This window comes from Petromyzon marinus, chromosome 28, assembly GCF_048934315.1.
Source record: "Petromyzon marinus isolate PM22_M1 ecotype Great Lakes invasive population chromosome 28, UKy_Petmar_22M1.pri1.0, whole genome shotgun sequence".
Taxonomy (NCBI): domain Eukaryota; kingdom Metazoa; phylum Chordata; class Hyperoartia; order Petromyzontiformes; family Petromyzontidae; genus Petromyzon; species Petromyzon marinus.
In genome coordinates, this window is record NC_133694.1 from 13,350,605 (window position 1) to 13,377,408 (window position 26,804).

The window sequence follows — 26,804 nt, forward strand, 5'->3', positions numbered from 1 at the left end:
TCTCTTCACACACAGTGACCTGTCTATCTCCTCACACACAGTGACTTGTCTATCTCTTCACACACAGTGACTTGTTTATCTCTTCACACACAGTGACTTGTCTATCGCTAATTCTCCCTGTACCTACCTATACCGTAATCTCCACTCTGCTAACGCTAACTCTCGCTATCGCTATTTATTGTCCTCTGGGTTCGGCTCTCAATCTATTTCCCACTAACACCTGCCGGCTCCCCTCTTCGCATCTCTCTCTACCCGCTGCTGTCTCTTACTTCTCGCCAACTCTCCCTGCCGTCCAAATCACCTAGCGTTTTTATCCCCTTTCCAATCAGCCTTAATTAATTGCCACTTGCCTCGCTGGCATTTTCCCCGCCAGCTCTGCACCTGTCCAACGGCCCAGACTCTGTGACGCCGCCACTTAACGCTAACAGCCTCTCGACTAATCACAGCCCTCGTCCCTTGACTCCCTTAATTACTTTGGCTTGTTTACGCCACCCGTGACTTCATCACCTGCTCGAATTTACATGACCCACACTGTTTGTATGTACTGTATATGGCCAATTTACCCATGCGTATTTTCTACTCCACTACACCTGTATAAAAGTCACCTGGGAGCCAGAAATCTTTCTGATTGAGGAGGGGTCAAATCAATTTATAACATTTTTGACATGCATTTTTCTGGATTTTTTTGTTGTTATTCTGTCTCTCACCGTTCAAATAAACCTACCATTAAAATTATAGACTGATCATTTCTTTGTCAGTGGGCAAACGTACAAAATCAGCAGGGGATCAAATACTTTTTTCCCTCACTGTAGGTAGCGGCTGGCAGACACCGCCTAGGGGTCAATTAAGCGCGCACCCTCCCCCCACTCACGCGTCCTAACCGCGCGGATTACGTAATATTGTTTAAATCGCCGCTCGCAGCTGTTCGGAATTAATTAATTATTTCTCTAAGCCGTCGTGTCAACAACCTGCCGGCACTGGAATCAATTAATTAATCTCTGCGCAATGCGCTCGCGGTGCGGGCGAACCTTTATCTTTAATTATTTATTTGTATGTGCGCGCGTCATACACACACTGATTTGAGTCACCCACACACAGCAGTGCACTGATCACTGTCCCACCGCTCTTTACCCCCCTTGACACACACGCACACGCACAACGTGTCAACCAACAATCTGGTACCAAGGTTTTATTTCCGGCGTGAATAGCGAACCCTTGCTTTTGGCCCCCTCCAGCCAGCACCCTTCGGACAGCGCCTAACCTCTTATCACCTACCCTTCGCAGAGTGCGACTATCCCCGAGCTAGGGCTGACTGCGAACTGTGCTGAAGCGGCCACCCGTGCTTACTCACCTTTCCAGCTGCACGATGGGGGTTGGCGAAGATGCTCGCCTCTGAGACTTTGCCTGGGCAATTGTTTTCAGGTGCACCCTGCAGGCGTCCCACGGATGCTGAGGGCAGCTGGTATTCTCCACCACTCCAGAAGAACTCTGAGCCAATTTGCCCTCCTTCCCCCCTTATGTTCCCAAAGCCCGTTAATCACCGGGTCACATGATGTCATCCTGCGCGTCCAATCGAATCCTTTTTTCGGCCGTTTTGAGCGCTCTGGCCGTTGGGGGGGGGGTCACGTCAGCCCCCCCTTTCCATTGTCTCTGTACCTGCGTTCCCTGCCGCTGACTCACCGATAATCCCCTCGGTTCCTCTCTCTTAAATCCTCCTATATGCCTAGGGGATTTTCCCTCCCACCCCACTGTTTACACTGCCGCAGGGTGCTCGCCTTGGGGTCCCATCCCCCCGTGTTGTGTGTGCTTCATCGCGGCCGGCCAGTAAAGCTCTATGCCCCCTTTTGGGTGGGACCACCATGTAATCCGGTCTGGGGGGCTCAGCCAGTTTCCTGGTCCGGGGAAACCGTGGAACGTCCCTGCTAGTGGGGTCCTCGGGTGAAAACCCATCGTACCAGGTGATCCCTCCTCGAGATCCTACGGGGGTGCATGTGAGTGTTTAGTGGGGCGTGCGTGCGTTCGTGGGGGGGGGGGGGGGTGCGAGGAGAGGGTAGCACCAGCCGAGTTGCTCCACTGTGGTGGTACCACAGGTCTTCTCGGCCACAGTCATGCCCCTCCTTCTCTACGCTTGCGAAACGAAACGTGGACCCCCCTAATGGAACATCTTCGCCGGTTAAAAACATTTAGGCTGGCGAGTCTACGATCCATTATGGGTTAACTTAGCTCGATTGTGTGAGGAGCTCACAAATCATTGAAAGATCTGGACAAAGTCCCATCGGTGAGCTCCTCCAGCAGGCAAGGCTGCATTGGCTGGGTCATGTCGCCCGCATACCCAGCCCCCGCATGCCTAAACAGCTTTTGTTCGGAAAGATAGAGGGGGCTCAACAGGTGCGGCACGGGCTAGAGAAGAGATGGAGTGATGTGGTACAGGAGGATATGGAGCTGTGTGAACTTGCCGATGACTGATACCAGCAGTGTTAAGATCGGTCTCTGTGGAGGATGCTCGTGAAGGATGCTACTGGGCAGTTGGAAGCAGTCGGCCCTCCAACAACAACGGAGGGTGGAGGAGCGACGCTCACAACAACGAGCGGAGCGCCGGGTGGTTAAAGCACAGAAAGTTGGCACAGTAGGGGGCACAGGTGGTGCATTGGCCAGTCATCTCAGTCAGTTGACCCGTGGCACATGGGTCTGCCCCGTGACCTGCCAGTGGGCGTTCGACACTTCACGTGGTCTCAACGTGCACATATCCGTGCACAAGTGCTGTGGTGATATCACCGCCACTTAGTGGCGAATGGCAGTTGTTGTTGCTGCTGCATGTGGCTGCTTGTAACCCAGCGCTGTGGAGACAGCAGCGAGAGTTGGTGGATCACAGCACAAATGTTGCGACACTCCCTTCCCGTGGGCGTCGAGATGTGGACTCCGCCTGAGTGTTTCCCCCTTGCACATGTGGGTTTTCTGCAGGTGCTCCGGTTTCCTCCCACATGTAAACACTATTTAATTAAACAATAACACCTTCATAGATAGAGGGCTGCAGAGCTTGGGCAGTTGGCGCCAGCTTCTCACCGCGTGGCTGCTGCTGCCTTCTCGCTCATCTGTGTTTTCTACTCCTGATGCCTCTGAGTCGATCTCTCCACAAGAACGAGCCAATACCATGCGTGGCCGCATTACAAGATGACGTGATTGTTATTAAATGTAATCGTTTCCACCCATTCTGAAGTTGTTGATTGGTCTTCTCATCGTTTACAGAAAGTGTTGGATTGGAGTTCCGTACGATTCTGTTCATACGTTATCATCCAGTGCATTTTAAGGCACTGACATATTAACTTTCCCCAATATTCGATCTAGCTGAGGCCACAGTGGCGTACACGAGCAATTACAGGTCTGCCCTTGTTGGTGTTGCGCCATCACCCTGTTGCTGTCCCTCTATTCCCAGGATTATTTTTCATTCTCCCGTGCCTGGACACCTACCAGAAAGTGGATCTGAGAATGCGGACTCTGGAAGTGCCACTACACGAGGTATGTGCGTTGCGAATGAGTGTCGAGCCTCTAGGCCAAACCGCCCGGGATGCGCCCCGATCCCAACACACCTTGGAAGCTATGCAGGGTTGAGTCTAAATAGTGCTTGGATTGGGTGACCACCATGCGTAACTGGTGTTATAGGCTGCAGGGCTACGTGGTGGGCAGCAGAAGGAAGAGCAGCAAAATTCATTGTTGTACTGGACGTCTATGCTCCGAAGTATATGTTTCAGACCGTCACCAACCTGCACTGGAATTAGCCCCCCTGATAACCCGACCTCATCAGGCAGTGGATTCACAAATTGGGCCGTGTGTCTATTTGTTCTGACCCAGCTTCGCAGCATCTGCCATTTGCAGAATCTCCAGAGCATGTTTGTTCTGCCTCAGTCAGACGTGCGTGCACACGGAGGAATGACGCTGCTAGTTCAGGTGAATTGGAGGCACAGAGGCGGAGACTGGGATTACGAGCGTCTTGTTTGCTCGTGGCCAATACGAGTGACAAATATCTGAGCTAGTTCTGGGTCGACTCTGCCTTTGGTGAAGTGTGGTGAGATGTTAACTACCTCGTCAGGTATGCAGGATGTCGTAAGTTCAATCCTGACCCTGACGCCTGCTGTATATTTGGAGTTTGCATGTCTCTCTGCCTGTAGTATCGTGGATTTTTCTCCGAGTCCTCCGGTTTTTCCCTCCACATTTAGAATTAACATGCGTTTAGAGAATTTGGCTGTGATAGATTTCACGCGATAAACCACTTCGTTGAGCTATCATTTGTGGCCAGGCTGCCTGGTAAAACAAAAAATAGTTTCGTTTTAATACTCTTTGGGTCTTTCGGTAAAGTCACGTAGATAGAAAAATAATAAAATAATTCGCGACGTTTCGATCGCAACACAAGCAATCGTCTTCAGGTGAAAAAATACAGTAGGCGAACTGCTGAGGCAGGAAGAAATGTAGCGAGAGAGTGACTTAAGCCAAAGGTTATATATGTTTGAGATGGGTACCACCCAATGGTAAGTGGGCGGGGCTAGAGATGGAATTTGCAAGAAAATGTAAGATCGCAGAGCTAGGTATACCTCGGCTATTGTGTTGCTCGAGATTAGCATGTCAATCTGTTAATTTAACCCCACGGCTACGGTGCTGAAGAAGCCATTGTATTGCTCGAGATTAGAGATTAGCATGTCAATGTGAGATTGCTCCCGCAGTAGCGGCTGTGTTAATGAGAGACATTCAGCCTATTAAACAACGAGCGCCACCGCCGCATCGAGGAAAGGGAAGCAGCAGCTATGTTAGTGAGACAGTTAGCCTGTTAATGTAAAGACACAAGGTAATGTAACTCAGTCGGAAATAACTGCTAACATAGGGAAGTAGGATGGAAGCATCACAGCCAGTTATGACTTTATCTGGTTAATAACGTCCTTCCAATGATTGCTCAGTTTGTACCCATCTTCTCGGTTGAAATTGTGTCTGTGTTTATATATCTGGATGGCTTCATGAACAAATCTTTGTTGATAGCCAGTGGGTTTGCATAGTACCTTCGTCTTGGAGAAATCAATTTCGTGTGTGCCCACAGCGTTAAAACAATGATCAGCCATGGCAGAGGTGTTGGTCCTACCGTGTTTCAGATCTGCCTTGTGTTCGCGAACACGGTCTGAGACATGTCGCTTCGTTTCCCCAATGTAACTACTGCCGCAGGCACAGCTTAGTTTGTAGACACCGGGATATTGCATGTCAGGGATCACATCCTTCACAGATGGGATAAGATCACGAATTTTACGTACTGTGTTGACTCAGACCTGGATCTTGTGTTTGCTCATGATTTTGGAAATATTTTTGGTGACCCCTGCTATGTATGGCAAGGTGATGGTTTTGATTGGGTCCTCAGGTGGTTCTATCCCAACGGTTGGGGTGATAGCTTTATGGATTGTGCAATACGAATATCCATTCATCTTGAGGGCTTGGTGTTCGTGCTCCAGTTCACTGGCTAGGTGGTGATAGTCGAAAATGCAACGAGCCCTATGGTGTAGAGTTTTAACCTGGGCAATGATATCATCAACTGGGATGTGTTTAGGGGTGACTGTGAAATTATGCCCTTGAGCTAGTACCGATTTTAGGCTGTCGGGAATTGGGCTGTTACTCTGATTGATAACAATCTTATCAACGTCTAACGTTTTAATGTGTGGCTCTGGATTCTTCTTAGACAGGAGGCTGAACTTGGAAAATCAGGTTATCTTTGCATTTAGCTGACATCGAGGCGGCTGAAGAGGCAGTTATGTTATCTACATGGTCCCAATCAGATGTAGACATTTTTTCTGTCAAGGCTAAGTGTGATTGTAAGAGAATCTTGTCTAAATTATCTAGTTCAAAACGGAGCAATCTTATTCTCTCTGAAATCAGGGCTAGGCTGGCCCTGAACAAGATCCGTTTAGCATTAGGAAAAGTGACAGCAGCAAATGTGAGTGTAAAGGCAATCGGAATTACCTTGGTGTCGCGGCATCTCTTCAGAAAAGTGAGCGACTCGGTCGGATGAGCCTTCTTGTCTCGGAGTCTGTTAAAAGATCTAATGGTTGTGTGGAAACCCTCCCCTTAGAGGTGGTTAAATCTTGACTTAAAGCTTTCGTGACTGCAGGAATTCATACTCTTTTGGGCTTTCGGTAAAGTCATGTAGATAGACATTTTTTTAAATAATAAAAAATTATAGTTTAATAAACATCAGCATTGGGGAGACTAAGGTGGCCGGGCGTGGTGCTCGATAACAGCACTTCTCCGGTAACAGCAGCAAGCCGTTGAGTGAGGATTTTTGTGCCTGCGGTGCCTGCTCCCCCCAAGGTGATCACGAGCGACTCGCTGAGTGTGCGGGTGAGCGTCGCCTGCCACTACCGTGTGGAGCGGGCCAGCATCTGGGCCGTGAGCGTCGCTCAGCCACTCGAGGCCTTGGGCTTGGTACTGCAGGCTAAGGTCCGAGCCTTGGTGGCCAAGAAGGATCTGAGCTACATCCTACAGCATAGGCCAGAATTGGCTCAGCATACAAAGGTAAAATCATGCACGGTCAAAGAGCTCCACTCAGGCTGCTGTGGTAAGCGGTGTTGGCGAGCACTTATGAAGGCAGGTACGGTGTCGATGTTTATACACCGCACCAGGTAACCATTCAAGGCTGAGTCGAGCTTAGAGGATGTCCAGTGGCAGTTAAGATATTCATCATCTCGTGTGAGTGGGAATCGAACTCGGCTCGCCAGGTTCGTAGTACGGCAGTTAGCACGCTGCACCACCGATCCCCCATCAAAGTGCATGACTACACCCACGCTTAAACACATACACTGGGGCTGTCACCCATACGTAATTACTCTTATAACTACTGTTGTTATGTTCAGGTAGCAACCGTACATCACAGCAAATTATAATTAATAGGGGTCTCGTGGGCATTATTGACCCTCCTTGACCATTTAATTCACTAGCGTGAGTCATCACTTTGCCAGCAGGATGTATGACTTTGCAGTTCAATAGTTTTACGTGTGATCTCTACTCATGCCACACTCGCATGGGACCCATGAGTGCCATAGGTCGAGGGGAACCCCGAGCAGTCAATTCGGTGACTGCAAACTGCCATGGCATAGTTGCCCTGTGTTTTTATGTCCCACGTGTAACTGGAGCACGTACTCTTCCCGATGTAAATTGCTTCGCGGGAGTTATGAAACTATATGGCTTTGGGACATTCACAGTTTTTTTATTAACTTAATGTAACGTGGAAAGCGCGATTGCCTGCGTGTGAGCGTCTGAACAAAAGGCTGATCGGTGCACAGAGAAGATCGGAGAGATGCACACTTGGAATGACAGAGGAACACATAGACCAGAGGACAAGCTCGAAACACTTTGACTGCTGAGAAATGTCAGTGGGCTTGGGCAGAACGACGTCGCTAGAAGGGACGATGGCTGGCGGTCGAGACTACAGACGGAGTGGCAGACAAATGAGGGAATGCGGCTGAGAGGACGCCCGCTATGGACCTGAACGCATGTACCATATGGTTTGTTACGCGTCAAGACTAACAGCTTGGGGAAGCTTTCATCCAGCAGTGGATTGACAGAGAATCGTACAAATAATATGTTCAGTGTAATAGCTTGCTTACATAAAGCGATGCAAAGGAAAGTGATGTTGTGTTCATGCGCGTTCTTCTTATACCAGGAATGTTTGGATGCAGTTGTGGGCTCATGGGGGATCAAAGTGGAAAGAGCAGAAATGTAAGCAAAGCGTCTTTCTCACACTCACACGCTCACACACCAATATAAACCCACACGCTCTCACTCACACACACACACAAAGATCCCCCATATAGCCGTAGCAGACTGTTGGGGAAAGTGCTGTCTGCAAGCACCTATGAAGGCCAGCACGGCACACGAGGGGGTGGGTGGTCAGCACCACGCCCGGCCGCCTTTGTCTCCCAAGTGGCGATGTTTACACACCGCACCAGGTACTCACTTGAGGCTGAACCAGGACCGCTTCAGATAATCGTCACTGTGTGTTTGCCGTGAGCGGGAATCGAACCCGGGTCGCCAGGTTCATAGCACGGCGTAGCACGGCGTAGCACTAAATGCTCCACTACCGCTGCTCACCCTCCCTCAGAATGTCCACTGTCCTTAGAGAGTGAGGGGTTGACATTACCTCTCATTAGAACGACTTTGTTCAGATTTCCATTTTGGCAGCCCCCCTCCTCTCTGCCCCCCATTTTATCTTTATACCCGTCCCCTAAGATTTGAATCCCGGATAAACACAGACACATTCCCATCCACACACCCACTCCGCTCAGAACCACATATGAGGTACACACAAATGAGATTTACACAACCTCCAACCACTGGCCTCGTGGTTGGAGGTTGTGGCTTCCAATCTCAATTGGGAGGCAACTCAACGTTTGATCAGTTGTTGTGTAATGTGTTGTGGTGTACGTGGGGTGAAATGCGTTGTGTGGTGTAACGTGTGAGGTGGCTGTGGTGTAGGTGTGGTGTAATGTGTGGTGTAGCTGTGGTGTAGTATAGATGTGGTGTAGCTGAAATGTGTGGTATGTATGTATGTTGAACTTCTTCCATACCATACGTAGCTAACAGTGCAAATCTGATGTGGTGTAGCTGTGGTGTAATGTGTAGTGTAGGTGTGTTGTAGCTGTAGTATGATGTATGGTATAGCTGTGTTATAGGTGTGGTGTGGATGTAGCGTAGCTGTGGTGTGATGTTTGTGCTGTGGTTACAGAAATGACGTCCGGATTCCGCTGGAGCTGCAGACGTCTGTGTGTGTGGAGGCTGATGCAAACAGGGCGGCGAGGGCACGGGTAGCGAACGCGGCACACACTGACACACACACACCGGCATCCATCCACGTGCACACACACAACCTGTATACACACAAATAACTCCAACTCGTCATCCGGCTAAATTTCAGGTGGAAGACCCCTCCACCACCCAACACAGGCAAATCGAATTAAAGTGTCGCCTTGTGTGCAAGTGTTGAACGACACGCCGATTATAATTGCCGTGGCTCACTCACCGGTGAGTTAAAGAACAAACGTAGCAAGCAAACGTAGCGATTATGCACGGTGATTCGCTTGCGACTGCGTCGTCGGGAGAATCCGAGAAGTCAGCACAAGGGCCAGGAAGTGAGGATGCAGCATGAAGTGGCCAAATGGAAAATCCGCAGCTGTGCCCGGCTGAACGTGCGGCGCGGCTAACACACGCGGTGTAATGAAGGGATGCGAGTTGGGTAAAGTTCCCGCCTGTACAGCACAGACGATGAGCACTGGCAGCACATTTGGCCACGCGATTACATTTTCATTTATGGGATAAAAAGGCAGATGAGAACAGGATGGAGTTTTTCTTAGTAACACCGAAGTTTATCATGAAAAGCTAAATGCCAGTGTGCCAATGTCACCCACTGTGACACGTGGATCAAAAACATGCGGTAGTGGTGCCGAGTTTAATTCCTGGCCACGGTTAACATCAGTGGCGAGTGATATCTGAACCGGTCCAGCGCTCCCTGGGAGAACATAACTCAGGCCCCCGGATTCGGAGCACTGTGCGCGGACCGTGCCACTGCTGCAAAGCTCTGTCCATGCTTGATATGGGTGTGTGTGCCGGAGTAAATTTCGCAAATGCTTTTACACACAGCACCAGATACACAAGAAATTGTATTAATATGTAGCACTTCCATGTTATTATGTGAGTGGACGTCAGCCCACGTAGCCACAGAGCCACGTGACAGCCCCCTCCTCGAGCACATGCAGGGCAACCAGTCCGCCTGGCACAGCGGGCTGTCACGTATGCCCCATCGATGTAAATCTAGCATGCCTATGCAGAGCTCCCGCGTGCCTCTCTTAAGCCCGCGTGTTCATCTCTCCATGTGCAGCTGATAGCGGCGCAGGCGGAGAAGCAGACGGCGCTGGAGCTGTCGGGAGCGGCACGCGTCCTCGCCGCCGTGCCGGGCGCCCTGTCGCTGCGCTACCTCCACACGCTGGACGCCCTGTGGGGAGCGAGGGGGGGCTCACACCTGGGGCTCACCCTGGCCCTGCCGCGCTTGGAACTGCCGGCAATGGCAGACGAACAAACCGGCGCGACGGCTACTGCGCACAGCAGCAGTGAAGCAGCGAGGCAAGAGGGGGCGGAGGCGGGGAAAACAAACGCTGGTGGGACGCAAGACTCGCCGATGCTGTAGCTGGATTTGCTCACATGCTGTGGGCCAGGGTTCTTCAAATATGTCAGCCGATGTCTTAAGATCTGCACGTGACCACTAATGTGTACATTTTGTCCCCAGCTCTCTCATCTCCCTCTTGTTTATCTCCCATCTCACTCATCTAGATCTTTCTATGTTTCTGCGAGCCGTAAATTGAAGAACTCTGCTCGAGATCATTGTATCTGGAGCTGCCGCCACATTACATGACGTGAAAGCAACACATCTTGCTCCACGCAAATTATATCTCACTTTCTGAAGTCTCAAAGCATTGCGCAATATACAATGCAAGCTTTCTCGATGTAGTGAAATATAAGCACTGTACTGGCAGCACATCACAAGTCGACAAATCACTGTTTCCAAATGTCCCTAAAAATACATGTTCTAAAAAAGTTGCTTCATTCGCTGGAAATGGACAGAATTAGCAATGCTATAGCAAAAGAGTAGAGTATTCCAGAGCGAAGGGCTACAAACGAAATTCATAATGGTAGCGCAGTACGCATCACAAGCTGTGGAGTGCATGTAAATATGGAGGAAAATTCACTGGACCTTGAAGGTTGTGATCAGGTTTTAATTTAGCTGACACAGGTTACCAATGTGGTCCTTCCAGTAAAAGCACATGGGACTTGCAAATGTGATTTTATCAAGATGGAACTTTGCAGTATTACTCTTTGGTTCTTTCGGTAAAGTCACGTAGAAAGAAAATAAATGTAATAATCATGGAATACGACGTTTCCATTGCAACACAAGCAACCATCATCAGGTACGAATGAATGAGAAAACAAACATAGCAAACTTAGAAATATAATGCAATACAACACAGAGAGTCGGTCAACACAAGTCAACATCCAACCTGGTTGATTACGTTCTTCCAAAGAATGCTAAATTTGAGAGACAAAACACAGATACGGAGACACATAGGCAGACAAGTAGAGAGAAAACACACAGAGACACACAGAGAGGGACACACACATAGACACACAGAAAGACAACACCTCTGTGTTGAGGCCTTAAATAGAGAGAGAGGGGGGGGGGGGTAGAAAACAATGAGAGAGTTGTGTGGAATTCCTGCCCATAGCGGGCGGAGGAGCGACACTGGACTTCTAAACAAACAAGCACAGAGAGTTGTGTGGAATTCCAACCCATAGCGGCCGGAGGGGAGAAAATAGACTTACAAACAAGTACGGAGAAAGCAAGTTTATTAAAATTAGGAAATGTAATGCAATGCAACCCAGAGAGTCGGTTAACACACAGTTAATGCATAGCCTAGTTGATTACGTTCTTCCAAAGATTGCTAAATTAGAAGTTGTGTGATTCAAACACGGCAAATCCTCCCCATAGGGGTGGTTGAAACTAGATTCGAAGCTTTCTTGACTGCAGGAATTACTCTTTGGTTCTTTCGGTAAAGTCACGTAATAGTATTGTTGATGCTATGCTGTAAAGGCCATTCAATAAACAGAAATATGATTTTGAAATGTATCCCAGAAGTTAATGTTGCATGCCGACATTCAGTGCTCTGTTAATTTGAGTATTATTGTAGCCATTCTGTCGTAATGCTTCTTTAACGAGTTTGATCTCTCTCACTAGACTGTCACCATCTGACACTGTTTTAGCCCGATGTATGAGAAGCATTACGACAGAATGGCTACAATAATACTCAAATTAACAGAGCACTGAATGCCAAATCATGATCGCAAAGCAACACTGCTGAAAGTGATCAGATTCTTAAAACAATTAAAATTCCATATATCTCAGGAGTAACTGACAAATTAGCCCGTGTTTTGCAAAAGCAAAACATTACAGTAAGATTTGGTACAGTACGCAAAATTCAAAAACTAGTATCTTGCACGAAAGACGAATTACCTAAATTATCAACAGGTGTATATCGGATTAATTGTTTATGTGGCAGATGCTATATTGGACAGACGGGACGTAACATCAGCATAAGAATAAAAGAACACCAAAGAAATATTAAATTATCTCAAACACAACTGTCGGCAGTGGCAGAACATGCTTGTCAACAAGGACACTCAATTGATTTTGATAACGTTGAAGTGTTGTGTAAAACTAATTATTACTGGCAAAGACTAATTAGAGAATCCATTGAAATTGAGAGAAACAGAAATAACTTTAATCGTTCTGATAGCTATAGGCTTAGTGCGGCTTGGAAGCGTATTATTAAATAATACATATTACAATTCCTTATAGGGGAAACACATATTAATTAACGGATTACTAATGTAGCATATAATCACAATAACACACATTACAACTAATTTCTAATCTACAACTCATTACTAATCATAACCATTGACTGATTACCAATAGATTATATAATTACAATACCCCCCCTCCGCCTCAAATCACTGCACCTGAAATGAGTTAAATGATGACGTCACCCTGCTGCTCTATTTAAGACCGAGAGCAGTGAGGGCTTTACCATTCTGGCGAATTGCCCGATGATGCTGGATGTAATTACCAGCGAAACGTCGTATTCAAACCGTAAATGTTGTGGATTCACTCTTCAACACACCGGTGGGCTAAAGTAGTGAACTAATTGTCGTTTGTCAACGTGACACTATTTTGCTGATTGGCTGTGTCGGGTGGTGGAGTTACGACACATTTATAAATAATGCGATCTAACCCAAAAACCTTTATTATGAATAATATTGGTCGCGAAAGCCTACGTGTTAAACTGAGGCATACTTTTGCCGACACTTTAATTTCTAGTGCACATCTGCGGATGAATGATTCCCTTTATATAATAACCACCACAGTTTGTAAAGCCTACTTATGAACCGTTGTACACACATATGAATCTTGCACATAAAATTACTGTACAATTATTTTTTTACACCGCAAAAACGTGTTTTAAATTTTCTGTTCGTATACATGTCATCCCTTAATTTGTTTTAAATTTCAAATACCCCTTAGCTACTAGGGGAAATAGAATGTGGAACTTACAACGCTGGCTCTGCAGGGCTGTGAACAGGAGATGAGCACTGATGCCTCAATGCTCATTTGAGCAGCAGGAAATTGATCGCTTTCTGCTTTTTACTGCATAAAATGAGATTTGGTGCCTTGGCAAACATGGCCCACCCACCAATATGTGGTGGAACATCTCCCGACTGTATCTTCTTGAGACTCGGGACAGCTGTGACCGCGCTACTGCAACTCACCCTCGTCTATTTACTTTTCTACGGGATGATGTCCGTGACACAGTAATACCCCCGTTTACGTCGGGGATGGATTCCTCAAAGGTGCGACGATACGAGAAAGGACGGATGACGCTGTCAGCGACATAAGTGTGGGATGAGGCGATGCAAATCAGGTCGTGGTATTAATAAAGTGACGACATATTTGTGAAACGACAAACTGACATAAAAGGGAGAGATGTAAATCGGGGTATTTATATCCAAGGCATTTACAGAGGATCCAAAGCCAAGCCATGTAACATTTGTGTTCCAATATTGCGTTATTAAGGGCAGCAAGATTACAAGGTACGCCACACCGTTAAGGATAGGAGTGCTGTAAGAGTCAATGACTTGCAGAAGCCGTCAAGTGCTGGTCATCTCTTGCAGCCCAAAAGCCTCCACAGCAACACGGAAACTTTAATTTGCTTAGCGTAATACGTTTCACAATGAATTACGCATCGTCACGGCAGCGTACAACACAGGTAACGTTCAACTCGCTTCTCTGGGCATCTCCATTCGCCATCCCGCAGTTCCAGCTACCACCGCACGATCCATCCCAGCGTTAAACGAAAATGTGCTCACCACGTTGGCAGTGGTGCACAAGCACAAATAGCAAAAACACAACATGTGAAAAGGAAAACAATAGGTGATATTTGGGGCAATGGCCCTTGATCTCTGCTACGAAGACAGGCCGTTGCCCAAACGTTCACGTGTGAGATATATTCCCCTATAGGGTACTGTTATTGATGAGTTTTAATCCACCACACAGTCCCTTTCTCAGCAATGGTACACCACCGGCATCGTACCATTCGCCAGGTGGGTCAGTGGTCGAGCGAACCGCGCACAATCAGAAGGTTGCGAGTTAAAATCCTGGTTTGGGGGTTGACTCAGCCAATCATCCCTCCAGGGTCAGTAAAATTGTTTCCACTTCGTGGGGAAATCAGAAATGGATGATGAATTTCCACCACTGGCTCAGGGCTGTAAACACGAGATAAGCACCAAAGCCTCGGTGCTCATTTGAGCATAAAATCATTTTAACTTTTGACTTTTACCAGCGAAGATGAAGATTATAGATCGGCTCATGCGTCGCTCAGCATGGGAGAACCTAACGAGGGGCGACCCACTGCTGTAGCGCATGTGAAGGCTTCTGATCAGCTGTCGTCTGAGGGTGGTGGCGGCATCCGCTCTGCATCCTCTCAGAAATGTAATTAATTCCTGGACTCACTTCCCTCCTTAGCACGTTACTGTTTGCGCATAGCCGCCTTCGTGTAAAGGCTGCTTATTTTATCCCTCACCTGGTGCTCAGGAGGATGTAGGTTCGATTCCGGACCCTGACGACGCCTGTTTTATATTTGGAGTTGGTGTGTTCTCTCTCCCCCAGTGGCCGTGTGGATTTTTCTCTGGGTCCTCCGGTTTTCTCCCCTCCACATTTAGAAAAGTGTAATCTGATTATTTTGGCTGCCACTATAACGTCCCACATATGACAAGCCACTTCGATGAGCTATCAAGTGTGGCCAGGTCACCTTAAAAATAACTAAGAGCTCAGTGGGATTTAACCTGGTAAAATAGAAATTAAGTTTTTTAGTTTATTGTTTCTTGCCACCGCGAGGGGACTTGCTGGGTCTACTCAGCTTTTCGGCAGAATGTGCTTTTCCCGAGAGGCCGTGTCTTTGCTCAGGGATTCCAAACGTTTTTCCTGAAAAAGAAGACAGGAAGAGTGTGAACAGCCTCAAAGCAAGCTACACCTCCTCGGCACCATCGTGGGACCGGGTTCTGTCCTCGTGGCACTGCTGAGTTTATTACGTGCAGTTCACGTGAAGTTGCTTCTTATAATTTAAAGGGACAGTCCAACAACATTCAAACGCCTGGTTAACCATTTAATCAAACTCCACCAAGTGACTCGTGTCCATTCCAGCAGATGCAATTACATTGGAAATGTTGTTTGTGTTTTCTATCATAAACCTGCCCTGCTTTAGCAAATGCATCTCTTGTTTTCTCACAACCCCATATTTTATGCACATTACTAAATACAGTATTCCTTTCACGAACTTGTTATCCATAATTTTGTCTATCCGCGAATGGCATCTGAAACTCTGCACAACTGCATCGAGAGAGAAAGAAAGGGATGAGATATAAAGCGATGAGGGTGATGAGATAAAGTGATGAGATAAATCTTGACTTAAAGCTTTCGCGACTGCAGGAATTCATATTCTTTGGGTCTTTCGGTAAAGTCACTTAGAACAAATGTATTTTTACAAAAATCTACGACGTTTCAATCGCAACACAAGCAATCGTCATCAGGAGACAAAAAGAGGGGGAAAGCTGCTGAGGCAGGCTGTTTTACAGGTTTGAAATGGGTGTAGCCCAAGGGTCATAAACGAAGTGGCCGGGGCTAGTGATGCTAAAGTGAGAAATTTGCATGTAAATGTAAGTTACCATTCTTGAATGTTTTAATCGAAAACAGACCAGATGGCTCAATGGGACACTGTCTACAGGAAAGCAACCCATACGGATGCCTACCTAAAACCTGACTCCCACCACTAACCATCCCAGAAGAATTCCCTCATCAAAACTCTACACCATACAGCTCGATGTATTTCCGACCATCACCACCGAGCCAGTGAACTGAAACACGTACACCAAGCTCTCAAGATGAATGGATATTCAGACTACACAATCCGTAAAGCTATCACCCCAACCGTTGGGATAGAACCATCTGAGGAACCAATCAAAACCATCACCTTGCCTGCCATACATAGTAGGGGTCACCAAAAAGATCTAAAAAATCATGAGCAAACACAAGATCCAGGTTCGATTCAACACAGCACGTAAAATTCGTGATCTGATCCCATCTGTGAAGGATGTGATCCCTGACATGGAATACCCCGGCATCTACAAACTAAGCTGTGTCTGCGGCAGTAGTTACATTGGGGGAAACTAAGTGACATGTCTCGGACCGTATTCGTGAACATAAGGCAGATCTGAAACACGGTACGACCACTATCTCGGCCGTGGCTGATCATTGTTTTAATGCGGTGGGCTCACACGAAATTGATTTCTCAAAGACGAAGGTACTCTGCAAACCCACTGGCTATAAACAAAGATTCGTTCATGAAACCATCCAGATATAAAGACACAGACACAATTTCAACCGAGAAGATGAGTACAAACTGAACAATGATTGGAAGGACGTTATTAACCAGTTTAAGTCATAACTGGCTGTGATGTTTCCATCCTACCTGCCGTTGTTAGCAGTTATTTTTTACGCTCTGATTTTACATTCACAGGTTAAATATCTGACACCAACACAGCCACCTCGCTCTCCGAACTCGACGTTGCTGCTCTGCGATCTTCCATTAACATGCTAATCTCTCACATTAACATGCTAATCTCTCACAGTAACATGTTAATCTCTCACATTAACATCACTAGCCCTGCCCACTTCGTGTATGACCCTTGGGCTACACCCAGTCTGCCTCAGCTGCTTTCCCCCTCTTTTTTCCCCTTGATGACGATTGCTTGTGTTGTGATCTAAACGTCGTAGTTTTTTGTTATTTTCTTTGAACCTATCTATGTGACTTTACCCGAAGATCCAAAGACTATTATATCAGCTCTTTGAATTGGCGATCTAAACAACAAAATGGGCACAAGTTCTGCTCTATTGCACTGCTGGTCTGGACCAGGCTGAGAGTTTTTGTACTGACAATGAAAAAACTTTGCGTTGCTAAATCTGTTTTTACTTCCTATTGATGCCTACGACGACGATACCAGGGCCCCTTTTCTGAGCACTCTGATCCGCTTATTTTTGGGAAAGTCCCCCCAAGGCCCCAGCGCCTAGAGCTGCACGGGTGTGGGGCGACGCATGTGCGCGTCGGTGCAGTGGTCTCACCGTCACCGTCGGCAGCTGTACCGGTGGAAGCGACTTCCTCCACATAAGGAACCGCTCTCCCTCGTCCTCCTCCACGCTCCTCGCTCTGTCCCAGCCCGTCCTTGCTCGCGTCTCTCTCCCCCCTGTCGGCAGCTGTGCGCAACTGCTCTTGCAGCTGAGCCACGCGCTCCTCCGCGCTCTGCGCCCGCGCCTCCGTACTCCTGTAGGGGTCAGCAGCACAGCTCCTTGCAAGGAACCTCAATGCTCAGGAACCTTGCCTGCCTGCTTCCCCCAGGCTGCCAAGAGGCAAGCAATGCGGCTGAGCCCACACAGAGGGACAATTGGAGCAAGTGGAACACTACGGTGGCGAGATGTTAACTACCTCGCCTGGTATACAGGAAGTTGTGGCTTTGATTCCGACCCTGACACCTGCATATTTGTATTTTGCCTGTCTCTCTCCGTATGGTCATGTGGATTTTTCTCTGGGTCCTCCGGTTTTTCCCTCCACATTTAGAAACATGCGCTTAGAGTATTTGGCTGCAATAGATTTCCACGTGATAAGCCACTTTGTTGAGCTGTCATTTGTGGCCAGGTTGCTTCTGAAAAAGAGCTACATAGCTGAGTGGGCCTTACCTGGTCAAATTAAAATAGTTTTAGTTTATATCTTAGTGCAGAGTGAGATCCCACGATGTTAATTGTATAAATGCATTCAGTAGATGGTATAGATTTAAATCGTACACGTGATCACGTGCTTGCAAACTGTGGGTGTCACTTGACACCCTCGATAATATGCCATCTCGAGGGAATATCCAGGTGAAATATAAAAAAAGAAAAGAAAGGGAAACGTTAAAGGGAAGAAAATTTGTACTTCCAAGCCTCTACGCGTCTCCCATCAATCTCAATCACTCGATCAATCTTTTAACCCTCTGCTCAGGATCGCCCAGAGGAGGGGGGCAGAAGGGGTAATGAGCTGGGCCTCACACAGAAGATGGCCCCCGCAGCGATCCTGTGGATGGTGGGATAAAGGGGGGCCCCACGTTGAATTCTGCACCGGATCTCCGAAACCTCTGAGTGGCCTTGCTCCGGGTAGACTTTGTGCAACTTGACTGGTGCGATCATCTCACAGCATTCCACAAGATGTAAGCTGAGGTGATTGATATCTCAAGGGGGCATCTACAATTGGATCACCCTGCACATCAATACCAGACTTCATGGAATATGGATTGTGGCATCGCAAAACCATGAAGGATGGTGACGGCGTGGGGAGGCCTTCATTCAGAAGTGGATAGACAATGGCTGCTAATGATTGACTTCGACATGTACTGATATGGACTGAATAATGTTAAAATTACCGGTATGATATTTACACAACAAAGAAAACATTCATATCATTTGTAAATTAGATTCAACAGTTAAGATGTTGGGTGCTTGATTTATTTCTACTCACAATATCTGTGCTTGTAGCTGCTTGATTGTAGCCATCGCATTATATGTCTGAAGTTGTTGACCCTGTGTACAAGCAAACACAACATTACAAAAGAGGATTGCAAGCAGATAAAATTATTTGTATTTAAAACTATGCAAGTGCCCGTCGCGATAACAATCCTCCTTTGTGTCTGCAAAAACAGCTCAAATGATCAACTAACATTGCCGACATGAGTTGTTTCAGCAGTACGTCCAATGTAGGGTTTACTGGGTTTTCACAACGTAAACATCGATGTAAACAAATCTATAGCAAATGACGTATGCTACAGGAGCATCGCTTATCTTGAGCGAGGAAATTTAATGCAATTGGTCGTGCTAACTAACGTTTTAATAAAACGCGGTTCACTTTTCTCATAGGAATGCAAAGTAATCTCCAGGGCCCGACCACAAATAATTTATAGCCCCCGATGCCAGCTGGCTGCCAGGTGAAATGCATGTCTACACAGAGGATAAAAGATCTCTGGGGTGTGGACAATACATCAAAGAGAGGGGCTTAACCATTCTGCCACCAGCCTTCTTGTTAGGATGTGATTCAGGGAAGGTCTCTTGTGCTTGTAGATTAATACGCGGCGATACCTTGCATGGATTACGCTGGCTTTCCTGGGCTTACAAAGCTGGCAGGTAGACAAGATAACCTTGAGAGCTCGTTGCGTGATTCACACGGAGGCTCTGGGACACGGATACCCTGATGCTGCAGCGTTGCTCTGCACATCTCACGACTGTGCGTTTGATTGGTGACTCAGAAGCCAGTGTATGACGGGAAAGCTAAACAAGTAAAATTTATAAAATGTTAATTGCAATCGAGATCACTTCATCATAAGCACCCGTATGTGCCTTTATCAGCGTGACAGAAACTATCACCATTGCAGTTGTAAAATTTATGTTGTAAATGCTGCGTTCGTTTCAGCTGCCATCTGTATCAACAACTCAACGTGATATTTACAATATTTTACATTGGGTTTCGTGAAGAAGAAGAAATGCGCGAGGAGCTGCAAGGCTCTAAACCGAAGGCGTTTTTTGGAAGCAGAAACTCACGGCATGGAGATGCAAGCAGAGACAAGGAGAGGCAAGGAGCTGTACTGAGAGAGAAGCAGAGATAGACGCAGCACTGAGATGCACAGTCGTAAACACTGCACAAAAAGGGCTGCAGAATTAGTAGATTGTAAGTGAAAAGTACAGCATCAGAGGCAGCGAGAGAAAGAGAAGCAGAGAATGAAAATCAGACAGCATAAAATGCATGCCTTTTCACGGCAGGAAATATCCAATCTAATGATACATTTTTCCAGTCCCCCTGAAGAATGTTAGTTCGAGATGCCACCGTACGCTCTAACTCTGCAAGCGTTGTGCATGCTGTGGAGCCATACCAATGCGAGTGCGGACATCTCTTTGCTCAGGGATCTGGCCTCCACGTTAGCGTCGTGTCCGATCACCTGCACGGTGGGGCTACTCTTCTCCGTAGCGTCCGAACATTTGTCTTCAGTCTGCAAACATCGCCAAGAAATCTACACTTTCAGATATACTTATTCCAATATTAGGAAGCCACTGGAGCTATGCACTTTTAAATCTAGATTGAAAATTTACTTCTTTAATTTATTATCCTTCTCCCACACCTCCAATTAGCATGGTTGGCTACGTACGGAACGAAAGTTCAACATTTTTACATACACTGGTTTTTAATCACTTTCAAACCAAATGCGTGACAGATCCTGATTCGAGCTACACATCCCTATATTTGTCCCCATGGTTCATGTGCGCATAGGTCAGCATTACCCGGATATGAAGGACAGATGGAGGCACGCAGCTACATGGGTTGGTGGGGGGGTGGTGCATGTTACAATGCGACGTCTGCATCGCATCTCACGCCGCACACGCAGAGGGCACAGCACTCTGCGTGTTGGTAATGTGGAGGTTCCTTCGTGGCATCTGCTCACAGGTTGCCATGGTGGCAAACAGACAAGGGAAAGTGCTCCCTATTGCCCAGCAGTGGCGCCGCTACGTTGACACACATTGTTCATGTCCCACATGATGCATGATGATGCGGCACAGATCAAAGCTGCGATTCAGATATCACCAATATCCGAGTTGCCCGTGGACACTGTTGTGGTTGTGTAGGAAACATTAATCAGACATAATTGCAGACTGGAGGATGCCCTTGGGATTGTTATAACAAGCCCTTCTGATGATTATTATGATTGACATTTCACATTGTATACATGACATACCACATTTATCTTGAACATGTACAGCCCTTTGTCAATCCACTGTTGGATGAGTGGATGAGGGCCTCCCACGTGATCGGAGACAAGCACAAAAATACCGTTTCCAATCGCACCATCATGTAAAAGATGTCAGTCACAGAAAAATGTGATTTGTGCAGTAGGGATGAAGCGGAATTATTCACAGTGACGAAACGTGTGTAGTGATCACTCGGTCCTATTCTCCAGACTGAGTGAGGTGAATCCAGAGATATCGTGGCTGATTTGCACACAAGATGACTTTTGAATGTGGACGGCGCAACCGCAGACAAACAGCGGTCACCTCGGCAGTGTCCGCTGGAGGGATTTGATGAGACGATAGTTCAAGCAGCAACAGTTGACTAACTTCCATCCATTCAGAATATTCCACCTATGATAAGTGAAAAACCGCACGAAAATATTCAGTGAACGCAAAACACGTGCACACTCGCACGCAAGTATGCTCATAATGATGTAGAAAAAACGAGAATGAAATTGTTAAATATCTGCTTCACTGTCTTTTGACGAACATTACAATTGCATTTGCAAATGTAATTTTTAGCTTTCATCCTTACCCGTGCAGTATCGATAGTTCAATGTTAATGTGCATTGTTATAGACGGACTATGTATTGTTTTCTTGGTGTGATCTGGGACTGATTTTGCTATTGTTTTTACTGCCTTGTCCAAGCTTGGGAATTGGTTTACTTATTCAATTGCAACTTTTTACTTAATTATTTTTTTAGTGATTTTACTTTTCCTATACTTTGCACTCCTATCGTTTTTATATTGTTTGTTATTGTAACGTTCTGACTTGCCCCTGCTGGACATCTGTGAAAAAGAGCTTCAACACTCATCGGATTTCTCCAGGAGAAATACAGATTCTGATTCTGACTCTTTGTTGCAGGGCATTTAAGAAAGTGCTGCCCCTACCGTGTGGGCTACAGGTCATTTGAAGGGATCACAGGAGGAGAAAATCGGGATAAAACATTGGGGGGGAAAGACAAACGACCTGCATTTAAACACACACACACACATGCTGGTCTTTAAAAACTATAAACTCATTTTTATTCTACCATGTAAGGTCCACTGAGCTATGTAGCTCTTTTTCAGAAGTGACTTAGCTATAAATGATAGCTCAATGATGTGGCTTATCATGTGGAAATTTATAATATCCAAATACTCTAAACGCACGTTTCTAAATGTGGAGGGAAAAACCGGTGGAGAAAAATCCACGTGACCACGGGGAGAACATACAAACTCCAAATATACAGGCGTCAGGGTTGGGATCGAACCCACAACCTCCTGTATACCAGGCGAGGTCATTAACATCTTGCCACCATGGCACTGGGGGCCCAGAGATTGACCCCCGCAATCTGAGCAGTGCTTGCCAAACTGATACAAGCAGAGCATTATCTCCACGAGCCACTCAACAAACATAAGAATAACACAGATGATGACCACTGAGGCAATGTCCCCACCTCCAGGTCTCGCAACACCATGCCCTCTCTGCTGCCTCCACTTGACACCGCCACAGCCTCACAGCATCTGCACAACCACAGCGGCGAGCGTCACACTGAAGATAATTCCATAACCTCGACACGCACACAGCTGTTGGTGCTTGCCGCATACCGTTTGCTAGGTTCACGGCGCAGTGCGTTAACCACTGCGCTTAACCCCGGGATGGCCATGTTGTCTATCCACTGCTGGATGAGGGTCTCGCCACGCCATGCAATACCTCGTTTATGACCATCAATGCCTTGTTCATTAATTGCGCAATATTCCGTAAGGACCTGGTGCTCGTTCTCTGCAACATTGACGTTTTTGCATTTGTTTTGTTGCCACTATGATCACACAGCACCACGGATCTCCCTTGTAAGATAGCTGGATAACTGGCGAAATGGGATCATCCGTGTAAGAAATTAAAATAAACTTACAATTACGTCACGGGGGTTATTTGACCGTACGTCACCACGTTGGTCAGTGTGGGTTGGTGAGGATAATGAGCATAGATATGGGGCACATGGAAATTACAGTACAACAAGGGATTTTGCTGCACTGACCTCTGCTGCCCACCACAGAGCACAGCCCCGCAGCTGCCTATGACAAGCTGATGTGCTTGGTAGTCACCCATCCATGCAATGTCGAGGCTCAAACCTGCTTGCTTAGCTTCTGCGATGTGATGAGGTCGGGAGTATTCTATGTGATTTGCATGTCAGGAAGTACTTTGTTGATAAAAAAAAGTACGTATAAAAACCACCACATGTTATTTAAAAGCACTATTAGTTAATCAAATTTGGGCAGTTTGCAAAACATTTTTTGTATGGGTTATTTAATCAATGTGTGGTCAACCCTCTCAGTGGAGAATATGTTCCGCATGATGGGTAAGCACAAATACACTGTTTCACCATAAAACACTGTGGTGGTGCCAAGGCAATCCTACTGGTAGTCTGTGAAAAAGAGCTGTATAGCTCATTCGATTCCTCCACCATAAATAAAGATTCTCATTCTGATTTGCATTAAAATCACATGTGCTTGGCAAAGCAGTGGGCAAGGTAGTGATATACCGTAATCATTTTTTAGAAGCCTCAAGTAGCCAGTATGGCCACTTTATGCATTTTAAAAGAAAACTAAATAATAATATTTATTTATACTGGAGGAATCCGATGCACTATAAAGCTGTCCAGAAAGGGTGGGTTAGAAATACAAAAACACAAAAGGAGTGAAAAGTATAGGAAAGGTAAGCAAATCACACGAAAAAAATAAGTCACGTATTTGTATTTTACCAGGTAAGGCTCACTGAGCTATTAGCTTTTTCAGAAGCGACCTGGCCACAAATGATTGATCAATACTCTAAACGCATAAAATCAGCTGCCTGCTGAAGCCACAATTAGTTCCAATGCGTGCACCCACGCTGCATACGATACTGAGCGTGCAACATTACGGGTGCCAGGGTGTGTTGCAGTTGCCACCTTTGTAAAGCATTTGCTGTGATGGCACGAATTGACAAAACAACCTGGAGTGGAAAATTACATCAACTGCAAGCAGTTTAGGCTACACGAAGATTGAACTTGAATGTGAAAAAGGAAGCGGCAATCACGTTGACATTAATTTCTCCAAGGCTGTGTGAATAAAGGCAGGGGATAAAATGTGGTCATCACTACACCACGGTGTGATGGACATAGAAAGGACATACAGCCACATGCCCAAGACTCCACCGAATAACACGATTTAAAAAAATGTGTTCTACTACAGCATAACCAGATTGAATGTTGCGGTAATTCTGAATAGCATTGTAAGTTTACACCGGTGATCGTAATATATGTATGTTGAACTTCTTTCGCACCGTGCGGAAGTAATTGCAACAGTTCGAAGTTCCAATAATTTCCATCGAGGTAAAGATGATGATAACGATGACGAAGGTGATAAGTGATGATGATGAAGAGAGTGAAAGGCAGTGACTGTGTGTTCTCACCTGGCAATGTGTTGAGTGATGTGCGACATCGCTCCACCGAGAGACGACGCCTTCTCCAGCATGGCCTTGCCACGTTCACCCTCGCCGTCCCCTTCCCCTCGTTGTGATGGTGATGATGGGGAGGCGAGGTGGAGCACAGCCCTCACCAGCCACGACGAAACGCCCTCCCGCACCATACCCAACTGCAGCACAAAGCGTCAATCTTCATTGCGAGTGTTGCTCGGATCATTGTCACTGCTGTCATCATTATTTGTGTGCACAGCCCTGTCAATCCACTGCTGGATGAGGGCCTCCCTATGCCGTGAGGGTAATGGGGGTTATTTGATGGTACTTAACCATGGTGGTCAGTGTGGGCTGGCAAAGTTGGGAAACATAGACATGGAGCATATAAGTACTATACATCGATCAGTAGATTGCAAAAGGGGTTGTGCATGTACAAATACAATATGTAAAACACGATGCGATTGAACGTTTCATCTGTATGTGGTAAAAGCAATTTGGCTTCCTCGTACATACTGTATGTATAATTCTCTGGCCGCGTTCCACAGAGTCATGCCTGCGCTATCAGTATTACTGTCTGGATCAGAGAGCTGAATACTAAGCAGCTCGAAAAGAGGTTTGTTGCCATTTGAGCACAGGAGTCTGAGACGGATGCTAGGGATTTCGAGGCAAGACAGGATAAGTTCACAGGAGAACACCACAGGTGAGGTTTGTAGATGCGATTCAGCAACATTAGCCATGCTGGGTGGAACGTGTGCGGGATGAGGGAGGGTCGATTGCTGAGACAACATTTGAATGGTCTAAGCTAAACTATGAAACTTTTATTTTTTTACAGGTAAGGCCCACTGAGCTATGTAGCTCTTTTTCAGTAGTGACCTGGCCACAAATTATAGTGCAACGAAGTGGCTTATCTTGTCGACATTTATAGATGGCCAAATACTCTGAATGCATGTTTCTAAATGTGGAGGGAAAAACCAGAGGACCCAGAGAAGAATCCACGTGACCACGGTGAGAGAGACATGCAAAATCCAAATATACAGGCGTCAGGGTCAGGATCGAACCCATGACCACCTCGAAACTAGGCGAGGTAGTTAACACCTCGCCAACGCAGCATGCCACCGAGGCGACTAAGGGAGAAACCTAGGGCCAGATGGAGGTCGCTGTGTGTCTACTGTGCCGTAGCTGCGGGACCTGGCAGAGGGTAGAAACGTGAGGTGGCGTCAACAACTTTGGCCATGATGGCACGCCGATGTCGTTCGTCACAATAGCGTGTGACCGGTATGTATGGAGTTTAACACGGGCACGCCACTCGCCTGCTCTGCCAGCCTGGACGCTTCTCGATCCACTGCCATCGACAAACGCCCCGCCCAGCCCTGTAGTGCACCCACCACGGCATCCATCGCTCCACTATAAATACATAAAAACACAAAGATCCCCCATGTAGCCTTAACAGACTGTTGGGGCAAGTGCTGTTAGCAAGCACTCATTAAGGCCGGCACGGCACACGAGGGGGGTGGCCATCACCACGACGGCCACCTTTGTCTCCCCATTGACCAAGTTTACAGACCACCCTGGGTACTAATTTGAGGCTAAGTGGACCTAGAGGAGGCCCAGGGTCGGTTCAGATAATTGTCACTGATGTTGGTCACAAGTGCTAACTGCTACACTTCCACTTCTCATACTGCATGTTCACACACATACACTTGTGCCAATCAAAAGGCAAACATACTTATTCATCTGGACAGACTTCGCAGTAACAATGGTAAAAAGCATCTTTGAATAATTATAACACTATATCCCTGTAGAGATGGAAACAGATGGAGATTAGTCCACTTGCTGTACTACTTTCGCCTGGCGAGCCAGGGTATGGCAACTCCTCGAATGCCCACTGGAAGGGAGTTTCACAACGTTTGTGTGCGATCCACCAACCCTCGCTGCCTGCACAGTGCTGGATTACAGGCCATGTGCATCGCTACCACCGCCTGGCACTTGCACACAAAGGCTATGGTTGGGGCTACTCGGAGGTTCCGGAGGTCCCAGGGCAGAATGCTACGTGGGGTCCCCTTATCCCACAATCCGCAGGCTCGCTGTGGGGCCCTCTTTTATCTGGGGTCTGGGGAAAAATTGTCCTTTCTGCCCCCCACCTCTGGGCAGGCCTGACTATGACTATCATATGTGCCAATCTCTGGTCACATACCCGTAGCTCAAAGCCACCAAATATCACTGCCAATATTGCAGACACTGGAAAGATGACTCGGTGGTAGTGAGCAGCTCGCAATCGGAATGTTGCGAGTTAGAAATCCTGGTTGAGGTTAACGCTACCCACCA

The 26,804-nt window shown here is 46.9% G+C and overlaps 2 protein-coding genes across 2 annotated transcripts in view; one reads left to right on the forward strand and one right to left on the reverse strand.

Annotated features, from left to right (window-relative positions):
- Positions 1-11,697, forward strand: part of LOC116947043 (stomatin-like) — a 30,330-nt gene extending 18,633 nt beyond the window's left edge. The window contains exons 5-9 of the mRNA XM_032962419.2: positions 3,434-3,516; positions 6,340-6,543; positions 7,691-7,746; positions 8,753-8,831; positions 9,902-11,697. Coding sequence (XP_032818310.1) covers positions 3,434-3,516; positions 6,340-6,543; positions 7,691-7,746; positions 8,753-8,831; positions 9,902-10,207 — 728 coding nt within the window. The 3' untranslated portion in view covers positions 10,208-11,697. The remainder of the gene's footprint in view (positions 1-3,433; positions 3,517-6,339; positions 6,544-7,690; positions 7,747-8,752; positions 8,832-9,901) is intronic.
- AXDND1 (axonemal dynein light chain domain containing 1) overlaps positions 11,405-26,804 on the reverse strand; it is a 55,255-nt gene continuing 39,855 nt past the window's right edge. The window contains exons 18-25 of the mRNA XM_032962420.2: positions 25,790-25,883; positions 24,477-24,658; positions 22,483-22,549; positions 21,308-21,394; positions 20,134-20,250; positions 18,732-18,793; positions 17,306-17,505; positions 11,405-15,112 (exon numbers count right to left, since the gene is read on the reverse strand). Of these exons, the coding sequence (XP_032818311.1) occupies positions 15,003-15,112; positions 17,306-17,505; positions 18,732-18,793; positions 20,134-20,250; positions 21,308-21,394; positions 22,483-22,549; positions 24,477-24,658; positions 25,790-25,883 (919 nt within the window). The 3' untranslated portion in view covers positions 11,405-15,002. The remainder of the gene's footprint in view (positions 15,113-17,305; positions 17,506-18,731; positions 18,794-20,133; positions 20,251-21,307; positions 21,395-22,482; positions 22,550-24,476; positions 24,659-25,789; positions 25,884-26,804) is intronic.